Here is a 19,618-nt window from a genome sequence, read left to right on the forward strand (position 1 = left end):
CCATAGGAGAACCCTTTTTGGTTCCAGGTAGAACTCTTTTGGGTTCCAGGTAGAACCCTTTTTGGTTCCAGGTAGAACCCTTTTTGGTTCCAGGTAGAACCCTTTTTGGTTCCAGGTAGAACTCTTTTGGGTTCCTTGTAGAACCCTCTGTGGAAAGGGAACCACAAGGGTTCTACCTGGAACCAAAACGGGTTCTTCAAATGGTCCTCCTATGGCGACAGCCGAATAACCATTTTGGTTTCTAGATAGCAGCTTTTTTTGGAACGGTGTATAATCTAAGTGTCTGGAGAATGTTTCCTCTTCAGGTTTTCTTTCAAACCTCCAAAGTAGCTTTGGAATGAAATCTATCAGAGGCAGATCTAAATAGATGATATTTTCTGCTTCTCTGATCTCTCCTTCTCTGGTCTCTCCTCCTCTGGTCTCTCCTTCTCTGGTCTCTCCTTCTCTGATCTCTCCTTCTCTGGTTTCTCCTTCTCTGATCTCTCCTTCTCTGATCTCTCCTTCTCTGATCTCTCCTTCTCTGGTTTCTCCTTCTCTGATCTCTCCTTCTCTGATCGCTCCTTCTCTGATCTCTCCTTCTCTGGTTTCTCCTTCTCTGGTCTCTCCTTCTCTGATCTCTCCTTCTCTGATCTCTCCTTCTCTGATCTCTCCTTCTCTGGTCTCTCCTTCTCTGATCTCTCCTTCTTTGATCTATCCTTCTTTGATCTCTCCTTCTCTGATCTCTCCTTCTTTGATCTCTCCTTCTCTGATCTCTCCTTCTCTGGTCTCTCCTTCTCTGATCTCTCCTTCTCTGATCTCTCCTTCTCGGATCTCTCCTTCTCTGGTCTATCCTTCTCTGATCTCTCCTTCTCTGGTCTCTCCTTCTCTGATCTCTCCTTCTCTGGTTTCTCCTTCTCTGGTCTCTCCTTCTCTGATCTCTCCTTCTCTGATCTCTCCTTCTCTGATCTCTCCTTCTCTGGTTTCTCCTTCTCTGGTCTCTCCTTCTCTGATCTCTCCTTCTCTGGTTTCTCCTTCTCTGGTTTCTCCTTCTCTGATCTCTCCTTCTCTGATCTCTCCTTCTCTGATCTCTCCTTCTCTGGTTTCTCCTTCTCTGTTTTCTCCTTCTCTGGTTTCTCCTTCTCTGATCTCTCCTTCTCTGATCTCTCCTTCTCTGATCTCTCCTTCTCTGGTTTCTCCTTCTCTGGTTTCTCCTTCTCTGGTCTCTCCTTCTCTGATCTCTCCTTCTCTGGTTTCTCCTTCTCTGATCTCTCCTTCTCTGGTCTCTCCTTCTCTGATCTCTCCTTCTCTGATCTCTCCTTCTCTGATCTCTCCTTCTCTGGTTTCTCCTTCTCTGATCTCTCCTTCTCTGGTTTCTCCTTCTCTGATCTCTCCTTCTCTGGTCTCTCCTTCTCTGATCTCTCCTTCTCTGATCTCTCCTTCTCTGATCTCTCCTTCTCTGGTTTCTCCTTCTCTGGTTTCTCCTTCTCTGATCTCTCCTTCTCTGATCTCTCCTTCTCTGATCTCTCCTTCTCTGGTCTCTCCTTCTCTGATCTCTCCTTCTCTGATCTCTCCTTCTCTGATCTCTCCTTCTCTGATCTCTCCTTCTCTGATCTCTCCTTCTCTGGTCTCTCCTTCTCTGATCTCTCCTTCTCTGGTCTCTCCTTCTCTGATCTCTCCTTCTCTGATCTCTCCTTCTTTGATCTCTCCTTCTTTGATCTATCCTTCTCTGATCTCTCCTTCTCTGATCTCTCCTTCTCTGATCTCTCCTTCTCTGATCTCTCCTTCTCTGATCTCTCCTTCTCTGATCTCTCCTTCTCTGATCTCTCCTTCTCTGATCTCTCCTTCTCTGGTCTCTCCTTCTCTGATCTCTCCTTCTTTGATCTCTCCTTCTCTGATCTCTCTGAATGTTACACACATTGTTAGAAAGTTAAACCAATGGTCACCAGCTGTAGACACGGTAGCACTACTCTGGTATGAGAGCTACGTACTCTAGAATTACAGGAAGTCTCAAATGGGACTCTTTCAGGGAAGGGGGGCTGCTTGTTGATGTAACTAGCCACTGACATTGTTTCTCAATCTGTTTGTAATTACCATAAGTGTTAACAGAAGGTTTACTAAATATGGTCGGTCACTGGCCCCTGGGAATAACTGACCTTGGCTCCAGAGAATGGAGGATGGTTACTACTGACCAAGGTTCTTGGCAAAGAAATGTTGCTATGCAGTATAGGTCCTGTAGGAAATATCATCAGTAATGTCATCTATTTGAATCAATCAAAGATTTGATCAATTCACCTGCTGTCGACTGAGTGGGCGTCCAATGGAATAGATCCTCATATAAGCATGGTTGGATCATCGTACCACAGTTTTAATCAAAAAACATTCCTGTAATAAGTTATAAATGAAAAACCATTGTGTCCTTACTTAGCGTCTATGAACAGTTGACATCCCACTGGCCCAGTGTATTGTTGTCTTGTGGCAGGAGAACATGTGGTCGATGAGTCCATGAGATGTAAAACATTCTATGAGCCACAGACACGTGACAGAATGATTTACAGCAGGATTAGTATGTGTTTGTTGTCTTGTTGTCACAACGCAGGAGAGGATCAGGACAATGAGACATCCCTCATGGAGTGTGTTTCTTTCACACAACATTGTTGTTCACAAACACACACACAGTCTTGTACAGCTAACCTTGTGGGGACACACAATTCAGTCCCATTCAAAATCCTATTTTCCCTAAACCTAACCCTAACCCTTAACGTAATTCTAACCTAAACCCCCTAGAAATAGCATTTGACCTCGTGGGGACCAACAAAATGTCCCCAGTTTGTCAAACGTTCGTTCATTTACTATTCTTTTGGGGACTTCTGGTCCCCACAAGAATAGTTAAACACGTCCACACACACACACACACACACACACACACACACACACACACACACACACACACACACACTCACACTCACACTCACACTCACACTCACACTCACACTCACACTCACACTCACACACACAACCACGCAGTGGTTGGGGAAACTCCTGGTCCCGATCAGACTGTATAGTATGTCAGATTTCAGACGAGCAGTCAGCGTAAGCAGGGGGTGTGGATGTCTGTTTGAATTCCCAATTGGTGAACATGATAGTTAAGACAATAGTGTGTATGTTTTCCCCACACACCCAGTTTACTCTTGTGACATTATTCATCAGTCATGCTTTTTATCATAACATCAATTTGGCTCCGGAACAATGTTATCAAAGTTGAGATCAGTAAGATAGCGGTGTGTGCTTGATTTGGCAGGATGTACCATGTGTCTTGTTACTGTAACAGTACATATGTGTGTACATATCAATCAAAACCTGTAACTTCAGATATTACTCATGGGGCCCATTTAAACTATGTCCCAGAAGTCTAGTGGGCTACATCGAGATATCAGATTTCATCTTCTGAACACGTTGAACTCCATTTTTGGTTAAGGACTTTTAAATAAGCATTTCACGGTAAGGTCCACACCTGTTGTATCCGGCGCATGCGACAAATCCCATTTGATTTGATTTGAAGTGAGAATGCTGTTCATTGACTACAGCTCAGCTTTCAACACCATTGTCCCCTCTAAGCTCAACACCAAGCTTAGGACTCTGGGTCTGAACACCTCCCTCTGCAACTGGATCCTGGACTTCCTGACGTGCCGACCACAGGTGGTGAGGGTAGGCAACATCACCTCCGCCATGCTGACCCTTAACACAGGGGTTCCACAAGGGTGTGTGCTTATTCCCCTCCTGTACTCCCTGTTCACTCACGACTGCGTGGCCACACACGACTCCAAATGGTCCAAACACACACGCATAGTAGTGAAGAAGGGGCAACAGCGCCTCTTCCCCCTCAGGAGATTGAAAAAGTTTGTCATGGACCCTCAAATCCTCAGAAAGTTCTACAGCTGTACCATTGAGAGCATTTTGACTGGCTGCATCACTGCCTGGTATGGCAATAGCACCGCCCTCGATCGCATGGTGCTACACAGGGTGGTGCGGACAGCCCAGTACATCACTGGGGCCGAGCTCCCTGCCATCCAGGACATCAATATAAGGCGGTGTGGAAGGAAGGCCCGGGAAATCGTTAAAGACTCCAACCACCCATGCCGTGGACTATTCTCTCTGTTTTCACACGGCAGGCGGTACCGGTGCATCAAGTCTGACACCAACAGGCTCTGGAACAGCTTCTATCCCCAAGCAATAAGACTGATATATAGTTACCAAAATAGCTACACGGACTATCTGAGTTAATCTTGTATTTTTATTGACCTTTTATTAAACACACGCAGACCCACTCACATACAAGCTGCTGCTACTCTGTTTATTTTATATCCTGTTGTCTAGTCGTCTTCCCCCTATACATATCTACCTCCATCACTCCAGAATCCCTGTCCCCTTACCCCTATACATATCTACCTCCATCACTCCAGTATCCCTGTTCCCTTCCCCCTATACATATCTACCTCCATCACTCCAGAATCCCTGTTCCCTTACCCCTATACATATCTACCTCCATCACTCCAGAATCCCTGTTCCCTTCCCCCTATACATATCTACCTCCATCACTCCAGAATCCCTGTCCCCTTACCCCTATACATATCTACCTCCATCACTCCAGAATCCCTGTTCCCTTCCCCCTATACATATCTACCTCCATCACTCCAGAATCCCTGCACATTGTCAATATGGTATTGAACTGACCCTGTATATAGTATGGTAATAACTGACCCTGTATATAGTATGGTAATAACTGACCCTGTATATAGTATGGTATTAACTGACCCTGTATATAGTATGGTATTGAACTGACCCTGTATATAGTATGGTATTAACTGACCCTGTATATAGTATGGTATTAACTGACCCTGTATATAGTATGGTAATAACTGACCCTGTATATAGAATGGTATTAACTGACCCTGTATATAGTATGGTATTAACTGACCCTGTATATAGTATGGTATTGAACTGACCCTGTATATAGTATGGTATTAACTGACCCTGTATATAGTATGGTATTAACTGACCCTGTATATAGTATGGTATTAACTGACCCTGTATATAGTATGGTATTGAACTGACCCTGTATATAGTATGGTATTGAACTGACCCTGTATATAGTGTGGTATTAACTGACCCTGTATATAGTATGGTATTAACTGACCCTGTATATAGTATGGTATTGAACTGACCCTGTATATAGTATGGTATATCACCTGACCCTGTATATAGTATGGTATTAACTGACCCTGTATATAGTATGGTATTAACTGACCCTGTATATAGTATGGTATTGAACTGACCCTGTATATAGTATGGTATATCACCTGACCCTGTATATAGTATGGTATTAACTGACCCTGTATATAGTATGGTAATAACTGACCCTGTATATAGTATGGTATTGAACTGACCCTGTATATAGTATGGTATTAACTGACCCTGTATATAGTATGGTATTAACTGACCCTGTATATAGTATGGTATTAACTGACCCTGTATATAGTATGGTAATAACTGACCCTGTATATAGTATGGTAATAACTGACCCTGTATATAGTGTGGTAATAACTGACCCTGTATATAGTGTGGTATTAACTGACCATGTATATAGTGTGGTATTAGCTGACCCTGTATATATTGTGGTATTAACTGACCCTGTATATAGTATGGTGTTAACTGACCCTGTATATAGTGTGGTATTAACTGACCCTGTATATAGTATGGTATGAACTGACCCTGTATATAGTATGGTATTAACCGACCTTGTATATAGTATGGTATTAACTGACCCTGTATATAGTATGGTATTAACTGACCCTGTATATAGTATGGTATTGAACTGACCCTGTATATAGTATGGTATTGAACTGACCCTGTATATAGTATGGTATTAACTGACCCTGTATATAGTATGGTATTAACTGACCCTGTATATAGTATGGTATTGAACTGACCCTGTATATAGTATGGTATTGAACTGACCCTGTATATAGTATGGTATTAACTGACCCTGTATATGGTATGGTATTGAACTGACCCTGTATATAGTATGGTATTGAACTGACCCTGTATATCGTATGGTATTAACTGACCCTGTATCTGTGACCAACAGATGCATATCTGTATTTCATTATATGAACTGTAACTCACTAATATTCTTGAAATTGTTGCATGTTGCATTTATATTTTTTGTTCAGTGGAATTAGAAACGATCAATACCATAAAATGGCCGGCCCTGTTCTTCATTCACAATGACTACATAATTATGCATCTTTCGCTTCCCCTCACTCATCAACTCACCCATTCACCTCCTTTCTCCCCATCATACGTTACCTAATTTATCTCATCTGTTGTTATATGTGTGAAATTAGTTTCGGTATGAGGCAATTATCTGGGTGATTATCAGCTAGGGGCACTGCACTTTCAACTGTCAGGAGAAGAAGAGGCGACGGGGAAAACCATTCAAGAAATGACATGCCCTCCTTAACCTGGTTATAAAATCCAGTTCTGTATGTGATATTAAGATTCTAACACTGACAGTGTGTTGTATAGACTTATTTAAGAAGAGTCAAGGACGGAGGAGGGCATGATAAAACAAATGGCGGATTAATTAATTCATCAGCAGTCGAAATTACTTTCTTTAGCGGTTGTAGTGTTAAAACTACAACATTTTGTCTACACCCCATGGGGAAAATGTGTAGAATTTCAGGAAATTAACTTTAAATATAACATTTGATCTCCGCTGTCAACAAAGGGGCCACTTTTTTTTTCTCGCATGATGTCATATGCTTGAGCGAAAACGTAATATTATTATTTGACTTATTCTTTGACTTATTCTTTGACTATATGTGCATAAAACTTTTTTGAAATGAATGACACATTTTACTAGGCTACTTACAGGCTACTAGGCTACTGTTCGTAATACAGTAGGCTACGATGTTTTTATCATCACAAAAAGTTAAACATACACTAGTATCAGAAGCCCATCCCACCGGGCAATAAACCACAACCTCATTTGGACGATACGCGCGTCTTTTTCTTTTTTAGAAAGCACGTTTAACTGACAGACAGGAGCTGGCCAAGACAAGGGAGCGGAATTCAATCAGAGGTGGATCGCTGGCGACTCGTTTCAGTGGCGCCCAGAGACCCGAGTCACTTTTCACTTCTACCTCCATTGGATTACTTTTTCACACTGACCTGTTGGAATATAACATGTTGAAAATGGAAAGGAAAGCTTTTTGTAGGAGATTGTGTACTGTACTATTCTTTGCCAACTGTGTTTCAGGTGAGTCAAAAACACCACGTGCAATTAAAATATAAAACGAGCCTACAATCCCAAAAGCTGTACACTAGACAAATAGTCTAGACTGGTTTTAGCTGACAACATCACGAAAACGATGCACACGTTTCAATGGGGCAGAAGTCCTTGTGTCGTTGTGATTTTAGATGTTCAAATAGTTAGCAACAATGACCATGTTTACATGCGCACAATATCCGGGACAGTAGTTCATATCCCGTTTAAGATTTTATTCGTGATAAACTGTTTACATGCACTTTTAATATCCCGCTCACGAGTATCCTTGTACCATAAATAAAGACAATTCCTAATTTAAATTCATATGGGTTACATGGAATAGTAACTGAAATCTGGACAATGACTGTAGGCCTATAATATAATATAATTTTAACTCCTGCAGAAATATGCATTTCTTGCATTGAAATGGTACAATAAAGGTTCATTTTGTCTCGGGAACAGCAGCGGATAAATATTTTTTACATTTGAGTCATTTATTAACAAACGCTCTTATCCAGAGCTACTTATGATTTCTTTCTTTCAGCATCTCTTGAGAAAATACGATTGTGAGTGTAACATGTTATCTTTAACACTGTTATGCAAGCAGACAGTATTTCAACCACATCAAATATGCACCCAAGATGAACTGAAGTCTTATCATAAACGTGATTCATAGTTTTCTCAGCTTTTCATTTCCTTAAAACGGGTCAAACGGATGACATTTGGACATGTCGCACAGGAACAATCTTTCCACTGTTTTGGAGTTCTTTCATTCCCCCCCCGGTCCCTAAATGAAACAGACAACTTTAGCAGTGTTAAATAGATTACTATTGCATTAATTATATCAATGTAAGACATTATTCTGGTGAGCACTACTTTATTTAGTCTTCTGGGGCAACACGTTATGACAGAAGAGAAGCTGCATGTATCTAACTATAGCTGACAAACAGTGGCCTATCAGATGTCGGGAAATAATAAGTAGAAGCGTGTCTAAATTAGGGTCAAGTAACGTTAGGCTACAATGTCCAGTACAGAGTATCAGCAAAAAAAAAACAGATTATTATGGAGGCTTGAAATGCTCAGGTAGCCTACTTTTTGAAGTAATTTGTTTGACAATCAGACAGAGACATCACACAACACACATGACAAGCGAAACTGAATACTTGAGTATCCTGAATAATAACGGGATATTGGTGTGCATGTAAACGGGTCAATGACAAGAAGCTGCCTTTATGGAGAATCAGGTGTCTCGTTTCAGATAGTTTTATCGTGTTCTTGTTCTTGATACCATATCTTGTTTTGAAGTGTTTTGACTGATGTCATATCTATGCTAATATGTGGGAAAAAAATCCGCTAGCTAGCTAACCAACAACTGTAACAATGTATTTGAGAGACAACAAGTGCTCATTGTGCAAATGTATTTATGTTTTCAATAAACATAGGAGACTAAATATAGTTTACATGTTGTCAACAACCTAAGCCAATCCCGTCTGTTTTGCACACCTGTCGGTTTGTTGCTAAACAACCCACCAGCCTATATGGATAAATCGCATACTGCATTTAAAAACCACAATTTCCTAACTTTTTGTTGGCAACTTCTTGGATCAGGCTGGCTTAGTACAGGGAATATCCCATGTGATGCTCTTATGTAAAGGCACACTGTCCTCATTAATTCACTTTCACTCATTGTCATTGTCTGACATTACATGTAGGTAACTGATCTTGTTCTTCATGTAGGTAACTGATCTTGTTCTTCATGTAGGTAACTGATCTTGTTCTTCATGTAGGTAACTGATCTTGTTCTTCATGTAGGTAACTGGTCTTGTTCTTCATGTAGTTAACTGATCTTGTTCTTCATGTAGTTAACTGATCTTGTTCTTCATGTAGGTAACTGATCTTGTTCTGCATGTAGGTAACTGATCTTGTTCTTCATGTAGGTAACTGATTTTGTTCTGCATGTAGGTAACTGATCTTGTTCTTCATGTAGGTAACTGATCTTGTTCTTCATGTAGGTAACTGATCTTGTTCTTCATGTAGGTAACTGATCTTGTTCTTCATGTAGGTAACTGATCTTGTTCTTCATGTAGGTAACTGATCTTGTTCTTCATGTAGTTAACTGATCTTCTTCTTCATGTAGGTAACTGGTCTTGTTCTTCATGTAGGTAACTGATCTTGTTCTTCATGTAGTTAACTGATCTTGTTCTTCATGTAGTTAACTGATCTTGTTCTTCATGTAGGTAACTGATCTTGTTCTTCATGTAGGTAACTGATCTTGTTCTTCATGTAGGTAACTGATCTTGTTCTTCATGTAGGTAACTGATCTTGTTCTGCATGTAGGTAACTGATCTTGTTCTTCATGTAGTTAACTGATCTTGTTCTTCATGTAGGTAACTGATCTTGTTCTTCATGTAGGTAACTGATCTTGTTCTTCATGTAGGTAACTGATCTTGTTCTTCATGTAGGTAACTGATCTTGTTCTTCATGTAGGTAACTGATCTTGTTCTTCATGTAGGTAACTGATCTTGTTCTTCGTGTAGGTAACTGATCTTGTTCTTCGTGTAGGTAACTGATCTTGTTCTTCGTGTAGGTAACTGATCTTGTTCTTCATGTAGGTAACTGATCTTGTTCTTCATGTAGGTAACTGATCTTGTTCTTCATGTAGGTAACTGATCTTGTTCTTCATGTAGGTAACTGATCTTGTTCTTCATGTAGGTAACTGATCTTGTTCTTCATGTAGGTAACTGATCTTGTTCTTCATGTAGGTAACTGATCTTGTTCTTCATGTAGGTAACTGATCTTGTTCTGCATGTAGGTAACTGATCTTGTTCTTCATGTAGGTAACTGATCTTGTTCTTCATGTAGGTAACTGATTTTGTTCTTCATGTAGTTAACTGATCTTGTTCTTCATGTAGGTAACTGATCTTGTTCTTCATGTAGGTAACTGATCTTGTTCTTCATGTAGGTAACTGATCTTGTTCTTCATGTAGGTAACTGATCTTGTTCTTCATGTAGGTAACTGATCTTGTTCTTCATGTAGGTAACTGATCTTGTTCTTCATGTAGGTAACTGATCTTGTTCTTCATGTAGGTAACTGATCTTGTTCTTCATGTAGGTAACTGATCTTGTTCTTCATGTAGGTAACTGATCTTGTTCTTCATGTAGGTAACTGATCTTGTTCTTCATGTATTTAACTGATCTTGTTCTTCATGTAGGTAACTGATCTTGTTCTTCATGTAGGTAACTGATCTTGTTCTTCATGTAGGTAACTGATCTTGTTCTTCATGTAGGTAACTGATCTTGTTCTTCATGTAGTTAACTGATCTTGTTCTTCATGTAGGTAACTGATCTTGTTCTTCATGTAGGTAACTGATCTTGTTCTTCATGTAGGTAACTGATCTTGTTCTTCATGTAGGTAACTGATCTTGTTCTTCATGTAGGTAACTGATCTTGTTCTTCATGTAGGTAACTGATCTTGTTCTTCATGTAGGTAACTGATCTTGTTCTTCATGTAGGTAACTGATCTTGTTCTTCATGTAGGTAACTGATCTTGTTCTTCATGTAGGTAACTGATTAACTGATCTTGTTCTTCATGTAGGTAACTGATCTTGTTCTGCATGTAGGTAACTCTCATGTATGCTTGTTCTTCATGTAGGTAACTGATCTTGTTCTTCATGTAGGTAACTGATCTTGTTCTTCATGTAGGTAACTGATCTTGTTCTGCATGTAGGTAACTGATCTTGTTCTTCATGTAGGTAACTGATCTTGTTCTGCATGTAGGTAACTGATCTTGTTCTTCATGTAGGTAACTGATCTTGTTCTGCATGTAGGTAACTGATCTTGTTCTGCATGTAGGTAACTGATCTTGTTCTTCATGTAGTTAACTGATCTTGTTCTTCATGTAGGTAACTGATCTTGTTCTTCATGTAGTTAACTGATCTTGTTCTTCATGTAGGTAACTATCCCAAGGCACAGAACGTTTCCTGGTTGTCTATCAACTTCAAAACACTACTTATGTGGGATCCTAAACCTTTCAACTATTCATACACTGTTGAATATTCTGTGTAAGTAAATCATTTACATGCTGATATTAGTGTTTTGCACTTAGAAAGACCATAGGAAGACCGAACAATTCCAATTATTCCATTAAATTGCCAAGTAGTGTATTTATCCGCCACTTCAATTATTATTAACTAAACATTGAAAAAGCTCAGTTTCCTACATATCAGGTAATTACTAAATGCTTTTATTACTTCCTACTACTATTCATGAAATTAAATGTCTCCATGAAGTATAAAAAAGACGGTGCCTATAATCCCATGATCATGGGAGGTCTGCACTATTCTGTTCTTCCCAGACTCAGTCTCTGAAGAGTCAGGTCGATGTCTTGGAGACTCAGTCTCTGACCTTGAAGAGTCAGGCTGATGTGTTGGAGACTCAGTCTCTGATGAGTCAGGCTGATGTGTTGGAGACTCAGTCTCTGACCTTGAAGAGTCAGGCTGATGTGTTGGTGACTCAGTCTCTGACCTTGAAGAGTCAGGCTGATGTGTTGGTGACTCAGTCTCTGACCTTGAAGAGTCAGGCTGATGTGTTGGTGACTCAGTCTCTGACCTTGAAGAGTCAGGCTGATGTGTTGGAGACTCAGTCTCTGATGAGTCAGGCTGATGTGTTGGAGACTCAGTCTCTGACCTTGAAGAGTCAGGCTGATGTGTTGGTGACTCAGTCTCTGACCTTGAAGAGTCAGGCTGATGTGTTGGAGACTCAGTCTCTGATGAGTCAGGCTGATGTGTTGGAGACTCAGTCTCTGACCTTGAAGAGTCAGGTCGATGTGTTGGAGACTCAGTCTCTGACCTTGAAGAGTCAGGTCAATGTGTTGGAGGGCAGTAGGAGGGAAAATGAATACTAGTCTCTGTTTAATTGAAGTACAATGTGTGTGACGTGGTGCAATGAGTTCAAGATTATAACTCAAGTTCAAAAATTGCAATTTTGTACTTTTCTTAGTGTTGAACTAAGTATTTAACTGTTAGTTTACACCTGTTGTCTACGAAGCATGTGACAAATACAACTTGATTTGATTTGAGATGCTAATTCAGACCTAATGAATGACCTAATGCAACAAAACAAACATGTTTGAAGATAATGATAACCCTACCATTACATCTATTTAAGTATTGGTCAGATAAGAGAGTGGAACCAACACTGTATTCGGACCATGTCGACTGAGTGTGACCTGTCCAACGTTCTGACTGACCTGAAGGCCACATACTCAGCTGATGTCCTCTCAGAACCCCTACACAGAGTGAACTCTGACCTCACAGAGCTCCCCCACACCAGTTCGGAAGGGTTCACCCCTTACCAAGACAGTAGGTACTCCAGCTGTAACAACCATCTGACTACAGTCATACAGTGACATATTTCCCACATGCCAGTGCCAAAATGTTGATTCTTCTTTAAAATCACTGGGAAAAGAGGGTTCTTCTATAAATCACTGGGAAAATACTTTATTTTATAGTTCAACAGCATGCTAGTGTCACCAAGTGGGCGCCAGGTGTGACAAGGAAGCATGTCAACGTCTCGTGGTATTTCCCTTCCAGCTCTTATAGGCAGACCTGAGTTCAAGATTGAGGTGAGCAAAGATAAGAGGAAGATCACCCTGTATGTAGAAGACCCTCCCATAGCCCTGTTCAACGAGCAGAACAAACTAAAGACCATGCGGGATGTCTTCGCTGATGAGCTGCAGTACAAAGTCACCTTTGGGAAAGCAACGAGCACGGGCAAGGTAAGCTCAAAAGGGAGGACAGACCTACACTAGAGTAATATTTACAGTTCCTCAGAGTACTCTAGGGCCCGGGACTGAACCCAGTGAGATAGAGGACATTTCTCAATGGTGTAGGCTCCTTTAAAGGAGCAAGTCAAGGAATAGCATGAAATAAAATGCAGTGGATGATATGAGTTTGGCAAACGTGAAACTTCTGACTATATTGCATGGGAAATCTCTCCATGTGTGTCATTAATATATACTATTTTAATGACTTTACAACAGTATTGAACAAGTAATAGAAATTGAACTACAGAAGAAGACATAATACAAGCCCTTCTTTATGTAATCGTCCCTCTAGAAAACCAAGATGTCTGCCAGCAGTGAGATAGAGCTAGACAGGAGGGATATAGAGCCTGGGGTGAGCTACTGCTTTAAAGTCCAGGCCTACATCCCCTCCCGCAGCACAGACAAACAGCTGGGAGAGCTCAGTCAAACACAGTGTTCACCGGGTGCCAATAAGTCCTTCTTTGAAGGTAAGGATACTAGCAATGCCAAGGTTATCGGTTCAAGTTCCACAGGGATCACATGCTAATAATAACGGATGCTGTCACTCACAGGTGGCTGGCGAGGGGAGGACGGATCATAATAATGGCTGGAACGGAGCGAATGGAACGATACCATTCCACTTATACCGCTCCAGTCATTGGACGAGCCCGTCCTCCCCAATTAAGGTTCCACCAACCTCCTGTGCTGTCACTGTACTGTAGGTGGCTTTTTATCTGTTAAGTGGCACGTTACTGCATTCATTAAGGAAATCTGGCCCTGTTTTAATATATTCTATAATTCATGTTGGACATTATAATGAAGGGAGTTGATATGCATCTGTGCTACTGAGAATATCGAACACTTAACTAAATGCCAAGACCTGGTATTACTGTCACGATCGTCGTTGGAAGCATACTTGGACCAACGTGCAGCCTTGATCTCGGTTCTACATATTTATTGAAGTGAAACTTAAATCAAGACAAAATAAAGAAACAACGAAACGTGACTACGTGGTGCACGTGCACAAAACACAAAGTAATATCCCACAAACACAGGTGGGAAAAACATCTACTTAAATATGATCCCCAATTAGAGACAACGATCACCAGATGCCTCCAATTGGGAATCATACAAATCACCAACATAGAAAAATAAACTAGAACACCACATAGAAGTAAATTAACTAGATCACCCCCAGTCACGCCCTGACCTACTACACCATAGAGAAACAATGGCTCTCTATGGTCAGGGCGTGACAATTACAAATCTAGAATTACTCACTGTGAGTAATGAGGAGAAGAGGGTTTTAGGTGCTTATCATTTGTCATAGTGGGTCGATGTGTATGGGATGCAAAGGGTGAAATAAATATTATTGACTCATGTTTAGACTCATGTGAAATGCAACACTGTAAAAATTCCTGTGTGCGTGTGTGCGCTCGTGTGTGTGTGCTCGTGTGTGTGTGTGTGTGTGTGAATCATCATGCAGCCCAATAACAGTCCACTATCCCGTTTCCTCTCCAGAGTTTGGAATCGGTGTGATCGCTGGGTTCATCCTCCTCGTCATTACGATCATAGTGGTGGCTATCGTAGTCACAGTGGTGTGCTGCCGACGCACAAGGAAAGCCAACACAAGTGGGAAAGAAGGAGTGCCACTAAGAAGTGTGTAAAAAATGTATCGTCGACACACAATTGGGAACACAATGTACAGCTAAACTGGACTTTGAAATGGAGGCTGTAGGTCAGCATTCTTCTGTGAAATCGCAGAGGGAATATGTTACACATACTGTAGTGTGTATTTTGTTTCCGTGCATTGCTGCAATATTTTCCTTTTTATTTGTTGAGTGGCACTTCTACTGCTGTGAATATTAGCTTTCAGAAACACTACCACTACCAATAACACTACCACTACCACTACCACTACCACTACCAATAACACTACCACTACCACTACCACTACCACTACCAATAACACTACCACTAACACTACCAGCATATTTTATTGTGTTTTATATCGTTTTTTAACTTGATATGATCTTTGGGAAAATATATCTTGATTTTTGGGAGACGGCTGAAAACTAAATGATATGGGAAATGATGATTAGTAGGATATCATTTTTTTTATGAAGATCCCTAATGTATTATGTGTAGTCATTCTGGAAGTACTATTTGTTCATTTGGTTATTTTAAGATATATTTATGTTGTAGAGCAGGGATCATCCACTAGATTAAGCCGCGGGCTGATTTTTTTCTTGAGCGGATGGTCGGGGGGCCGGAACATAATTACAAATCACTTGTAGACTGTAAATTGGCCACAAGAAGCCCAAACAGATAGTCATTTCAAATCTTGCCTACATTTGTATCAGATCACGTTTCTCTCTATTATGCGTGGGAATACTTGGGAAAAGATTTCTTAAATTAAAATCACTAGGAGCTGATTTCCTGGTGTTTTTACAGTCTATTATGTCCACAAAATAAAAATATTTTTTATTTGGTTTTTTTGCTCAGAAAAACACCCGCAGGCCAAATTCGGTCCGCGTGCCGCCAGTTGGGGACCCCTGGTTTAGAGGTTTGAGTGATCAGTAAATAGTATTGTCTGGAGATTTAATATATATTTATACCAAACATTTAGGCAAATACTTAAAAGTAAAAGCCATAAATCATACACTATGGTCAAATTCATAGAGTACGCAATGTAGGTCAAGTCATCAAAATTGCAAACATGTAGTATGCTTGGAAAGGGTACATCCTGATGGTCATTGTAAAACACTACCACTACCACTACATGGAAAAGGGTACATCCTGATGGTCATTGTAAAACACTACCACTACATGGAAAAGGGTACATCCTGATGGTCATTGTAAAACACTACCACTACATGGAAAAGGGTACATCCTGATGGTCATTGTGAAACACTACCACTACCACTACATGGAAAAGGGTACATCCTGATGGTCATTGTAAAACACTACCACTACATGGAAAAGGGTACATCCTGATGGTCATTGTAAAACACTACCACTACCACTACATGGAAAAGGGTACATCCTGATGGTCATTGTGAACCACTACCACTACATGGAAAAGGGTACATCCTGATGGTCATTGTGAAACACTACCACTACCACTACATGGAAAAGGGTACATCCTGATGGTCATTGTAAAACACTACCACTACATGGAAAAGGGTACATCCTGATGGTCATTGTAAAACACTACCACTACATGGAAAAGGGTACATCCTGATGGTCATTGTAAAACACTACCACTACATGGAAAAGGGTACATCCTGATGGTCATTGTAAAACACTACCACTACATGGAAAAGGGTACATCCTGATGGTCATTGTGAACCACTACCACTACATGGAAAAGGGTACATCCTGATGGTCATTGTAAAACACTACCACTACATGGAAAAGGGTACATCCTGATGGTCATTGTGAACCACTACCACTACCACTACATGGAAAAGGGTACATCCTGATGGTCATTGTAAAACACTACCACTACATGGAAAAGGGTACATCCTGATGGTCATTGTAAAACACTACCACTACATGGAAAAGGGTACATCCTGATGGTCATTGTAAAACACTACCACTACATGGAAAAGGGTACATCCTGATGGTCATTGTGAACCACTACCACTACATGGAAAAGGGTACATCCTGATGGTCATTGTGAAACACTACCACTACCACTACATGGAAAAGGGTACATCCTGATGGTCATTGTAAAACACTACCACTACATGGAAAAGGGTACATCCTGATGGTCATTGTAAAACACTACCACTACATGGAAAAGGGTACATCCTGATGGTCATTGTAAAACACTACCACTACATGGAAAAGGGTACATCCTGATGGTCATTGTAAAACACTACCACTACATGGAAAAGGGTACATCCTGATGGTCATTGTAAAACACTACCACTACATGGAAAAGGGTACATCCTGATGGTCATTGTAAAACACTACCACTACATGGAAAAGGGTACATCCTGATGGTCATTGTGAAAACACTACCACTACATGGAAAAGGGTACATCCTGATGGTCATTGTGAAACACTACCACTACATGGAAAAGGGTACATCCTGATGGTCATTGTGAAACACTACCACTACATGGAAAAGGGTACATCCTGATGGTCCTTGTAAAACACTACCACTACATGGAAAAGGGTACATCCTGATGGTCATTGTAAAACACTACCACTACATGGAAAAGGGTACATCCTGATGGTCATTGTAAAACACTACCACTACATGGAAAAGGGTACATCCTGATGGTCATTGTAAAACACTACCACTACATGGAAAAGGGTACATCCTGATGGTCATTGTAAAACACTACCACTACATGGAAAAGGGTACATCCTGATGGTCATTGTAAAACACTACCACTACATGGAAAAGGGTACATCCTGATGGTCATTGTAAAACACTACCACTACATGGAAAAGGGTACATCCTGATGGTCATTGTAAAACACTACCACTACATGGAAAAGGGTACATCCTGATGGTCATTGTAAAACACTACCACTACATGGAAAAGGGTACATCCTGATGGTCATTGTAAAACACTACCACTACCACTACATGGAAAAGGGTACATCCTGATGGTCATTGTAAAACACTACCACTACATGGAAAAGGGTACATCCTGATGGTCATTGTAAAACACTACCACTACATGGAAAAGGGTACATCCTGATGGTCATTGTGAAACACTACCACTACATGGAAAAGGGTACATCCTGATGGTCATTGTGAAACACTACCACTACCACTACATGGAAAAGGGTACATCCTGATGGTCATTGTAAAACACTACCACTACATGGAAAAGGGTACATCCTGATGGTCATTGTAAAACACTACCACTACATGGAAAAGGGTACATCCTGATGGTCATTGTAAAACACTACCACTACATGGAAAAGGGTACATCCTGATGGTCATTGTAAAACACTACCACTACATGGAAAAGGGTACATCCTGATGGTCATTGTAAAACACTACCACTACATGGAAAAGGGTACATCCTGATGGTCATTGTAAAACACTACCACTACATGGAAAAGGGTACATCCTGATGGTCATTGTGAACCACTACATGGAAAAGGGTACATCCTGATGGTCATTGTGAAACACTACCACTACATGGAAAAGGGTACATCCTGATGGTCATCGTGAAACACTACCACTACCACTACATGGAAAAGGGTACATCCTGATGGTCATTGTAAAACACTACCACTACATGGAAAAGGGTACATCCTGATGGTCATTGTAAAACACTACCACTACATGGAAAAGGGTACATCCTGATGGTCATTGTAAAACACTACCACTACATGGAAAAGGGTACATCCTGATGGTCATTGTAAAACACTACCACTACCACTACATGGAAAAGGGTACATCCTGATGGTCATTGTGAACCACTACATGGAAAAGGGTACATCCTGATGGTCATTGTGAAACACTACCACTACATGGAAAAGGGTACATCCTGATGGTCATCGTGAAACACTACCACTACCACTACATGGAAAAGGGTACATCCTGATGGTCATTGTAAAACACTACCACTACATGGAAAAGGGTACATCCTGATGGTCATTGTAAAACACTACCACTACCACTACATGGAAAAGGGTACATCCTGATGGTCATTGTAAAACACTACCACTACCACTACATGGAAAAGGGTACATCCTGATGGTCATTGTAAAACACTACCACTACCACTACATGGAAAAGGGTACATCCTGATGGTCATTGTAAAACAATGCATTTACTTCCAAATGACCTTGTATGCTCCATTTAGATAGCTCACTTTTTTACCTTCATTTAACTAGGCAAGTCAGTTAAGAACACATTCTTATTTACATTGACAGCCTACCAGGAAACAGTGCATTAACTGCCTTGTTCAGGGGCAGAATGACAGATTTTGACCTTATCAGTTTGGGGATTTGATCTAGCAACCTTTCGGTTACTGGCCCACTAGGCTACCTGCCGCCTTTATACTCTAACCACTAGGCTACCTGCCGCCTCTACACTCTAACCACTACCTGCCGCCCAATAGCTCACTCGTTTACATTTGAAGTTTCCTCACCTGTCTGTGATTTACTTCAATAAATAAACTATATAACATTAAAGGCCTGATTGCTAGGTTCATTTTAAGATGTCAGGCTTGATAATTCGTTCAACCATTTTGGTACAGTGACTCACTACCCAAACCAGACGCAACTGGTTTCCAAGTGGCCAAGAGACGTCATGTGATCTCTTTACTGCCATCTAGTGGACAAACTGGGTATCAGACAGGGGATATATACATTTAAATCAATGGATAGATAGAGACTTTAGCTTGGCAAGTTGCAAAACAGCTGCGCTTTTAAAATGGCTGTGTTCCAATGAGTATTCACAAATGTGTAGAGGGCCACCATTAGGTAAAATATCTAATAATAAAAAAATGTGTTATCCTTTTAGAACAGTAA

General features: G+C 40.7%; 2 protein-coding genes across 2 annotated transcripts; one reads left to right on the plus strand and one right to left on the minus strand.

Annotated features, from left to right (window-relative positions):
- Positions 1-359: 359 nt before the first annotated feature.
- On the minus strand, positions 360-2,332 carry LOC139531431 (uncharacterized abhydrolase domain-containing protein DDB_G0269086-like). Its single transcript, XM_071327881.1, has 2 exons — positions 2,272-2,332; positions 360-1,879 (listed from the first exon to the last, which is right to left on the minus strand). Exons 1-2 carry the CDS (start codon positions 2,330-2,332, stop codon positions 360-362), a joined length of 1,581 nt encoding a protein of 526 aa, XP_071183982.1.
- Positions 2,333-7,058: 4,726 nt separating this feature from the next.
- LOC139531491 (tissue factor-like) lies at positions 7,059-15,204 on the plus strand. Its single transcript, XM_071327982.1, has 6 exons — positions 7,059-7,297; positions 11,259-11,367; positions 12,473-12,666; positions 12,898-13,082; positions 13,423-13,597; positions 14,631-15,204. Exons 1-6 carry the CDS (start codon positions 7,225-7,227, stop codon positions 14,774-14,776), a joined length of 882 nt encoding a protein of 293 aa, XP_071184083.1. The 5' UTR covers positions 7,059-7,224; the 3' UTR covers positions 14,777-15,204.
- Positions 15,205-19,618: the final 4,414 nt, after the last annotated feature.

The sequence above is a fragment of the Salvelinus alpinus genome, chromosome 10 (genome assembly GCF_045679555.1).
Source record: "Salvelinus alpinus chromosome 10, SLU_Salpinus.1, whole genome shotgun sequence".
NCBI classification, from domain to species: domain Eukaryota; kingdom Metazoa; phylum Chordata; class Actinopteri; order Salmoniformes; family Salmonidae; genus Salvelinus; species Salvelinus alpinus.